The 10,384-nt window shown below is 45.7% G+C and overlaps 1 protein-coding gene across 1 annotated transcript; it reads left to right on the top strand.

Moving 5' to 3' along the window:
• Nucleotides 1-390: 390 nt before the first annotated feature.
• LOC112077125 (chromodomain-helicase-DNA-binding protein 1-like) lies at nt 391-7,281 on the top strand (the record flags this gene model as incomplete). Its single annotated transcript, XM_070441579.1, has 4 exons — nt 391-397; nt 1,641-1,796; nt 2,062-2,154; nt 7,185-7,281. Coding segments are annotated over exons 1-4 (353 nt in total), but the record flags the coding sequence as incomplete, so codon positions are not given.
• Between the last annotated feature and the right edge of the window lie 3,103 nt (nt 7,282-10,384).

Here is a 10,384-nt window from a genome sequence, read left to right as displayed (position 1 = left end):
TTTTTTTTTGCTCTGACATACACTGTCAACTGTGGGACCTTATATAGATAGGCAGGTGTGTGCCTTTCCAAAATCATGTCCAATCAATTGAATTTACCACAGATGGACCTCAATCAAGTTGTAGAAACATCTCAAGGATGATCAATGGAAACAGGATGCACCTGAGCTCAATTTTGAGTCTCATAGCAAAGGGTCTGAATACTTATGTAAATAAGGTATTTCTGTTTTAAATTTGTAAAAAATTTGCAAAAATGTCTTAAGACTTTTCGCTTTGTCAATATGGGGTCTTGTGTGTAGATTGATGAGGGAAATAATTAATTCAATCAATTTTACAATAAGGTTGTAATGTAAAAAAATTGGAAAAAGTCAAAGGGTCTGAATACTTTCCGAATGCACTGTACGTGTGTCGTTCGGAGGGTGAATGGGTCCAATTGAACAGGGTATAGTAGTAGTGCTAGGCGCACCGGTTTATGTGTCAAGAACTGTAACGCTGCTGGGTTTTTCACACTCAACACTTTCCCGTGTTTATCAAGAATGGTCCACCGGCCTCCCGGGTGGCGCAGTGGTCTAGGGCACTGCATCGCAGCACTAGCTGTGCCACCAGAGACTCTGGGTTGCGCCAGGCTCAGTCGGCCGCGACCGGGAGGTCCGTGGGGCGACGCACAATTGGCTAGCGTCGTCCGGGTTAGGGAGGGTTTGGCTGGTAGGGATATCCTTGTCTCATCGCGCGCTAGCGACGCCTGTGGCGGGCCGGGCGCAGTGCGCGCTAACCAAGGTCGCCAGGTGCACGGTGTTTCCTCCGACACATTGGTGCGGCTGGCTTCCGGGTTGGATGGGCGCTGTGTTAAGAAGCAGTGCGGCTTGGTTGGGTTGTGTTTCGGAGGACGCATGGCTTTCGACCTTCGTCTCTCCCGAGCCCGTACGGGAGTTGTAGCGATGAGACAAGATGGTAACTACTAACAATTGGATACAACCAAATTGGGGAGAAAAGGAGGTAAAATTCAACAACAAAAAAATGGTCCACCACCCAAAGGATATCCAGCCAACTTGACACAACTGTGGAAAGCATTGGAGTCAACATGGTTCCCAGCATCCCTTTGGAATGCTTTCGAAACCTTGTAGAGTCCATGCCACGACGAATTGAGGCTGTTCTGAGGGCACAAAGGTGGTGCAAGTCAATATTCGGAAGGTGTTTTTGTACACTGTGTCTTTGTTGGCAGGTTGTTATGGTACAGAAGTACAGTATGGAACAGGAACACAGTTTTTAGCGCTGTCCCAAATGACACCCTATTCCCTATATAGTGAGCTACTTTAGACCAGAGCCCTATGGCACCCTATTCCCTATATAGTGAGCTACTTTAGACCAGGGCCCTATGGCACCCTATTCCCTATATAGTGCACTACTTTAGACCAGAGCCCTAATGGCACCATATTCCCTATATAGTGAGCTACTTTTGACCAGTCCAGGTGTTCAGACCGGTTGGCAACTGCCATATGTGTACTTTTTATGATTTGATGGAACCTTTTTATTTACCCAGGAAGTCCCATTGAAACCAAGATGGCAGCTCCATCATCATGATAAAGACTGAATCTCTGAACCCTACACGTCTAACAGCAGTATTCTCTGTATCTCTCTCCAGCCAGTGATCTCCAGAGAGTGCTGCAGCCCTTCCTGCTGAGGAGGGTAAAGGCTGAGGTAGCAGCTGACCTCCCCGTGAAGACAGAGATACTGATGTACCACGGCCTGTCTGCCCTGCAGAAGAGATATTATAAGGCTATACTCACGAAGGACCTGTGTGAGACTAACATGAACCTGATCTAAAATTATGTTAGGAAATTCTAGCCCTGGTTGGCTGTCCGTTTCTGCTCTCTTGCCAGCTTGTCTTTATGGGAATGGTCAAGCTAAACAGTTTGGGTTTAGCTTGCCAATGACAGCAATGGAGTTGGTAAGAACACAAACAGATGAGCAACCAGGGAAAGTAAAATACTTTTATTCAACTTAAACTAAACCCTTTCCATTGGGAAGCCACTGACCGTAGCTAACTGTTGTTGTGTTTCTAGATGCCTTTGGGAATGAGCAGGGCAACAAGACCAGACTGCTTAATATACTGATGCAGCTCCGGAAGTGTGTGGACCACCCCTACCTGTTTGATGGTGAGATCCTATTGGTTTAGAGCTGTGTGGACCACCCCTACCTGTTTGATGGTGAGATCCTATGGTTTAGAGCTGTGGTTGACCACCCTACCTGTTTGATGGTGAATCCTATGTTTAGAGCTGTGTGGAGCCCAAACTAGCTGTTTGATTGTGTGGAGATCCTATGTTAGAGCTGTGTGGACCACCCCTAACTGTTTGATGGTGAGATCCTATTGGTTTAGAGCTGTGTGGGCCACCCCTACCTGGTTGATGGTGAGATCCTATTGGTTTAGAGCTTGGTGGACCACCCCTACCTGTTTGATGGTAGAGTCCTATGGTTTAGAGCTGTGTGGACCCCCCCTACCTGTTTGATGTGAGATCCTATTGGTTTGAGCTGGTGGACCACCCTACCTGTTTGATGTGAGATCCTATTGTTTAGAGCTGTGTGACCCACCTACCTGTTTGATGTGAGATCCTATTGTGTTTAGACTGTGTGGACCACCCTACCTGTTTGTGGGTGAGATCCTATGGTTTAGAGCTGTGTGGACCCCACCTACTGTTTGTAGATGGAGATCTATTGGTTTGAGCTGTGTGGACCATCCTACTTGTTTGCACAATCTTGTAGGCAGCACTGGCATAACCCTGACTCTTGCTGGAGATGGAGGGCTTTGGTTAATGTGTTGTGTCAGGCTTTCATCTCCTCTCAGGGCTCCAGACTGCAACCATTCAGTCACATTTCGCAACCCTTTGACTTTGGCTCATTGGTCGGCTCAGTGCTGCACATTCTACATGGTCACGCTCTCAAAACAATGATTTGGTCAAACACTAAGACACTATTCTCAGTGATTGCTGTAAGGAAAGCTGCCTGCCTCTGTAGTGTTTCGCGTGGCCTGGCTGCTATGTCGAGCCATTCTCTCTCCTTTAATACATGCTATAGCAGTGGCTATATTTTAGCGTATCTAGCTACTGTTTTTTGGTTCTCCATCAGAATTAGCCCAATAAATTAGTTATGTATTAATTTGGTGCACATAAGATGCACGGCAAATTGCAGCACATTTTTTTAAATCATTTTTAAAATGACATCAAAATTGATCAGACAGTACAATACAGTGTAGACTTTGTTAATGTTTAAATGACTTGTTTCTGGAACGGCCAGATTTTTATAATGAATATCTACATTTATCAGCAACCTCACTCCTGTTTCCAATGGCACGATGTGTTAGCCAAGTTTATAATTTTAAAAGGCTAATTATGTCATTTAGAAACCTTTTTGCAATATGTTAGCACATCTGAAAACTGTTGACTGATTAAAGAAGCATATACAACTGGCCTTCTTTAACTAGTTTGAGTACTCTGGAGAGCATTCGCATTTGGGGTTCGTTAGACTCAAAATGGCCAGAACAAAGCCTTTCTTCTGAAACTCGTCGGTCTATTCTTGTTCTGAAGATGGAGGACTATTAATGCGAGAAATTGCCAGAAACTGAAGATCTCGTACAATGCTGTGTACTCTCCCTTCACTGCTCTAACCAGAATAGAGAGGAGTGGGAGACCCCGTGTCACTGGCGAATGAGGGACAATTACATTAAAGTGTTTTAGTTTGACGAAACAGACGCCTCATAAGTCCTCAACTGGCAGCTTCATTAAAAGTCCCGCAAACACAGTCTCAACGCAACAGTGAAGGAGGCGACTCAGGATGCTGGCCTTCTAGTCAGTTGTGCAAAGAGAAAAAGCCATATCTCGACTGGCAATAAAAATTAAAGATTAAGTATGGGCAGCAGAGACCAGCATTGGACGACTAAGGCCAGCATCCGAAGTCGCCTCTTCACTGTTGACGTTAGGACTGAGTGGGTAGAGAATTAAATGGTATTTTCTGGCAACCGCCCTTGGTGGACATTCATGCAGTCAGCATGCATTTGCATGCTCCTAAAAACTTGAGACAACTTGGCATTTGTGATTGTGACAACTGCACATTTTAGATGGCCTTTTTTGTCATGCTGCTTAATCAGCTCAGTATGCCACACCTGTAGGTGGCTTTGTAACATGACTCACTAACGGATGGTAAGATCAAATTTGTGGACCAACATGTGAGCGAATAAGCTTGTTTCGGTATGGCAAAATATCTGGAGTCGGTCACCCCGATCAGTTTCACTGTCTTGTGGACTTGTCGTACAGGGATCTCGCCGCGTCGCTCAAGTTGGTCAGCGGATCTCGCCATGGACCGTGTTACCCAGTGTAGTCCTCCGCCCGCCTTTGATAGGCTCGCTTTTTCTCGCTCTCGTCGTTATGCTCAGTTTCTTTTTAGTTGTTCGGTCAGGCCTGCAGGTGTGTGCTCGGGCGCTTCACTGTCCTTGTTTCTCTATATCAGTTGTCTCTGCTGCCACCCGATTCTTGACATACGTCTCATTTTGTCTGCTCTGTCATCCCCTTAGGTTCCTCGGTTCGATGTGGTGTCCATAGGTCTTTTTACCTTTCGGTAGCGTGCTCGCGTCTTTACTTGTACTCTCTGCCTGCCCTTGAGCTGTTGTTTTGTCCGCCCCCCTGTTTTTGCTCAAATTAAACTGTTTATTTTTCAGCTTGTCAATGTTCATTCGGACTTCTATGTCTACTCATGGGTTGAATTATGTGTAGTGTGTGTCAGGATATCGCGGCGCTCCCGTACTGGTCGTGCACATCTCCAGTGGGTGATCCGATGTTTTTGCAGAGGCCTCGTGGCGTGTTGTCCGCGAGGTATAGGTCATACTCCAACTGTGTTCATGGAGCGTCGGTCTTCCGCGTCCCGCTAGGGCACCGAATCTCTCTCAGTGGTCTCCTGTGGAGGACTATGCTCTCGCCTTTGTGCCTGCCCCGATGTGCCGCGTCCCAGCTAGTTCTGTGGTCGAGGATGCGTTCGGACTGGGCAGCGACATACTGTACGCTCTCGAGATGGTGGTCTTCGCCAGAGATTGTGTAAGACAGCATTTATCGTGGCGGTGAAGCTGCCCAGAGTGGCACGGAATTCGGACCGTGACTCTCCCGAGTAGGCCACAAAGCAGTGTCGAAGTGTCTTATCTGTCGTTATTGTTGCTCTTGCAATTCTTTTGTTAGTGCTTGGTGTCATATTGCTAGAGGAAGACCGGAGTTGGGCCTGCAGCATTTGTCAGTGATGGCCGCCTCGATTGTGTGAGTGACAAAGGTCATTCTCGAGTGGCGCTTCTGTCTCATCCCTTCGATGTTTGGATGAGCAGCAAGTTGGCTCTCTAGGTAGGTAGGTTGAGGCGCGTCTCTGGCGCCGACAACCCATAGTTAGGGCTGAGATATCCATCTGTGGGCGTTCCTATCAAGTGCTCGTCAGCGCGCCACTCACATCGGCCGTGAGCCTACGATCGTGAGGTAGCGTTACAAATGCAGGATTATAAGCAACGAGTGTAAGTGTCAAGATAGTGAGTCACTCAGAAGGGTGGCGATAAGGGTCTCCCCATGAAATGATGGAGGTTCGCTCTAGTTATGATAAAGGAGCTTACGGACACACAGTGGCGCTTTAGCGGGTCTACTAGGCACAGTAGATAATTAAATTCATAGCAGGTTAGTGAGCAACTCTCACACCGAGCGACACTGGACGGAATAGCTTGAGAATGTAGCTATTTCAAGTAGGCATCGTGACCTGTAAGTGGGCATGTCGATTGCTAGTATGAAATCTAACTTGATGTATATCCTAGGTTGGGCTCTCCCCGAGTGAGCGTCACGCCGGGTTGTGAGCACTGTATTCTCAGTGGGCTCCCGATGGCGTAGGCGGCAATTATGTGATCAAATCGTTGTATCTTCCAGTGGACTTGCCGAGTGGGGCAGTCGAGATCTTCATAGCAAATCGGTAGAATTAGTACATAACTTACATGCAGTTTAGGCGCCCGGAGTCTTAAGGTGACTTGGGTGCATACTCGAGAGTGGGGCTCCGCGTGGAGGTGGCGATAGCGTTTGTAATGTGAGTCACTGTTATCTCGGGTGGTGCTCATTCAGCAAGTCATTGTGAGCGCGAGCTATGGTGTGAGTCAGCTGGGTATTCTCATTGAGTAGGCATTCGGTCTGTGCTGCCGCAGCGGTGTCTGAGTCAACTTGTGGTCTTCAGTTGCCAGTGGGATAGGGGTGACGCGCTGGTTGTGGATAGACGTTACACTGTGGGAGCGGAAGTGCTAGCGTGTGTCTGGCGTCAGCTGTAAGTTTTGGAGGCGCAGTACTGTACGTGGATCTCGAGCTCGGGCGCTGAGTGAGGCGGCGTGATGAGCAGGCTCTCGCTTTGTGAGTTTCGTAACGGAGAATTGTTGGAGTGTCTGGGGCTCCGCGTAAGTTGGAGTCAGCTCGCGGTGCGAGTCGACTGGCTAGCTGCATGCTCCTCAGCAACTTTTCGTGCGGGAGCGCTGCTGGTCTTAACGCACGTTGTCATCCATCATGCTTTGTAGGCGTCACTACAGACACCCTGGTTCGAATCCAGGCTGTATCACAACTGGCCGTGATTGGGAGTCCCATAGGGCGGTGCACAATTGGCCCAGCGTCGTCTGGGTTAGGGTTTGGCCGGGGTAGGCATTCATTGTAAATAAGAATTTGTTCTTAACTGACTTACCTAGTTAAATAAATCAAATAAATCTAAGTATGATCATTTTATTTGTATACAACAAATAGTGTCTCATCAGCCTATGTGGGCTGGGCATCTTGAAGATCCATTACACTATAATAAAATAAATAAATAAAATCTATTGAAACAAATCAAAACATTCTGGAGCCCTATTTTAACAGTAAAATATAACAGCAGTAGCTTCATGGTCAACCCAAAATGCATGACAATCGMTGGATTAGGTTGCACATTCAAMTATTTAGAATCACAGAATGAATGATGAAACAACATATTTCTACCATCTCAGTAGTATATTAMACGTTTTAWTAAAGYTCYGTAAATGACTTTATWAGATGATACAAAWTTGATCAAAATGTTTTTTGGTCTGACCAAATCATGGGCTGGTGCCACTAGTTAGTGTCACCAGGGGGCCATTTTTAACTGGAGCCCTGCCTTTCCTCTCTAGGTGTGGAACCAGAGCCGTTTGAGATGGGGGAGCATCTGATCCAGGCTAGTGGGAAACTCTGTCTGCTGGACAGCATGCTGGCATACCTGCACCAAGGGTCCGTCTCTCTCTCTCTCTCTCTCTCTCTCTCTCTCTCTCTAGGAGATCTATAATACTGAGCACAAGGAGATCTATAACACTGAGCACTAAGGGATAGATACCGTCTAAGCAACCGATCACTAAGAGCTTCTATAACACTGATCACTAAGGGAGCTCTATAACAACTGATCACTAAGGAAGCTCTAATAACACTGATCACTAAGGGAGCTCATATAACACATTCACTAAGGGAGCTCTTTAACACTGATCACCTAAGGGACTCTTATAACACTGATCACATAAGGAGCTCGTATAACACTGATCCTAAGGGAGCTCTATAACACTGAGCACTAAGGAGCTCTTATAACACTGAGCACCAAGGGAGATGGATCCTATAACACTGAGCACTAAGGGAGATCTATAACACTGAGCACCAAGGGAGATCTTATAACACTGAGCACTAAGGAGATCATAAAACACTGAGCCACTAAGGGAGATCTATAACACTGAGCACTAAGGGAGATCTATAACACTGAGCACTAAGGGAGATTCTATACACTGAGGCAACTAAGGGAGATCTATAAACACTGTGCATGAAGGGAGATCTATAACCACTGAGCACTAATGGGAGATCTATTACACTGAGCACATCAAGGAAGATGGATTCTCATAAACACTGAGCAGCTAAGGGGAGATGGATCTATAACACTGAGGCACTAAGGGAGATGCATCTATAACACTGAGCATTAAGGGAGATGGATCTATAACACTGAAGCACTAAGGGAGATGGATCTATAACACTGAGCGACTAAGGGAAGATGAATCTATAACACTTGAAGCATTAAGGGAGCTCTATAACCACTGAGCACTAAGGGAGATGGATCTATAATACTGAGCACTATAGAGGAGATGGATCTATAACACTGAGCACTAAGGGAGATCTATAACCACTGAGCACTTTAAGGAGATCTATAACACTGACACTAAGGAGGATGGATCTATGACACGAGCACAGAGATGGATCTATACACTGAGCACTAAGGGAGATGGATCTTATAACACTGAGCACTAAGGGAGATCTTATAACACTGCAGCACTAAGGGAGATGGATCTATGACACTGAGCACTTAATGGAGATGGATTCTATAATACTGAGCACTAAAGGGAGATGGATCTATAATACTGAGACCACTAAGGGAGATGGATCTATAACCACTGCAGCAGCTAAGGAGATTATAACACTGAGCACTAAGGGAGATCATATAACACTGAGCACTAAGGGAGATCCTGTATAATAATCTGACCATGATTAAATGTTAGATCTAGTCTATATTTTCATATGATGTCGTTGCTATCATGCTCCTCTTACTGTAATTGTAAACATTACTTTCCTCATTGGGTCAGGGGACATCAGTATTCTTGCTGTTCTCCCAGAAATGACCAGGATGCTAGACATTTCTCCCAGGACTACATGGAATACAGAGGTAATGGATACTCCTAGTGGAATGCAGAGGTAGATGGATACTGCTAGTGGATTACAGAGGTAATGGATACTTCCTAGTGGAATAGAAGGAGGTATAGATGGATAACTGCTAGTGGAAGTACAGAGGTAACCAATGAGTATAATTCTAGCTGAGGAAAACAAAGGAGTAATAGGACTGCTAAAGTCGGAGTACAGAGGATATGAGACTGCATGTGAAGACAACAGAGAGTAATGGATAAGCTATGATAACAGAGTAATAGAGATAACTGCTGTGAGAATCAAGAGATTGGATACATGCATAGATGGATACAGAGGTAATAGAGAAAATAATGACTAGATAGGAGAATAGCAGAGATAATGAGGATACATAGCATAGATGAGGAATAAACAGAGGTAATGGATACTGCTAGTGGGAATACAGAGGAATGTGCATACTGCTAGTTGGGAATATAGAGACTAATGGATACTGCTAGGGGAATTACAGAGATAATTGAATACTGCTAGTGAATAGAGAGGAATGATATGCTAGTTGAATAGAGAGGTAATGGATACTGCTAGTGGAATAGAGACGGTAATGATACTGCTTAGTGATGAAATAGAGAAAGTAAGGAACAATGGGACTAGCTGGCTTCGTGGACAATGTGTAGAATTTACAAGATATAGATCCATCTCCCTTCTTATGGCTTCGAGTCACGTCGATCGAGGATCGATTTATGTAGACGCATGTCGCTCCTACGCCGTAGAATCTCAGTGAAATCTTAGTCCATAGATCCATTCTCCCTTAAGGTTCTGGCTTCAAGCTCGGCCAAATATCGTCATAGGATTCTCCATCCTGTAGCTACCCTTTAGCAGTGCTTCAGTTATATTAGATCTCCTTCTGAGTCAGGGTGCCGGCTCAGTAAGTGTAGGTGGTAATGGGATAGAACCTGCATAGTGGGGAAAACTACAGAGGATGCTTGAAGCTGATATTGGAAGTAAGGTCGGCGCAAGCATACAGACGCTAGAGGTACGGCAAGGGTCGGCAGGTAATGTGGGGAACTGTGCTTAGTGGAAATAACAGACTGGCGTTTATCTATATAGATCGATCTCCCCTTAGTGGGCGCTAGTGTTACGGGTCATAGCATCCATCCGCTTAGTGCTCAGTGTGCTTGTCATAGATCCACTCTCCCTTATAGTGCTCGTGTTTTAGAAATCTCCCTTAGTGGGCTCAGGTCAGTTATTAGGATCCCCTTACGTGGCAGGTCTCGTGTTATAGATCCATCTCACCCTAGTGCTCATTGGGGATCTCATACATTAATGACTCCATCTCCCTTCAGAGCCTCCTAGTAGTCGTCTTATAGACAGCTCTCCTTAATAAGCTCTAGATCTTTCCTTGTTTATTTAGACTCCATCTCCCTTATGTGCTCAAGGTGTAATGTATAGATTCCATCTCCCTAGGATATTGCGTGACTCAGTTGTTATAGATCCATCTCCCTTTAATGCTCCTCGATACATGTGCTAGACTTTTTGGACATACACGATGTTAAGGTTATAGATCCATCTCCCTATCGTAGAACTGCAGTGGTGCGGTCTAGTGCTGCCATCCGTCCATGACTAATCACGCACACTTCTCCGTCATTACATCTCCCCTCTCAAGCAT

This window comes from Salvelinus sp. IW2-2015, unplaced genomic scaffold (genome assembly GCF_002910315.2).
Source record: "Salvelinus sp. IW2-2015 unplaced genomic scaffold, ASM291031v2 Un_scaffold4309, whole genome shotgun sequence".
Classification (NCBI taxonomy): domain Eukaryota; kingdom Metazoa; phylum Chordata; class Actinopteri; order Salmoniformes; family Salmonidae; genus Salvelinus; species Salvelinus sp. IW2-2015.
The sequence above is the reverse complement of the archived record's forward strand: the minus strand, read 5'-3'. Positions and strand labels throughout refer to the sequence as shown.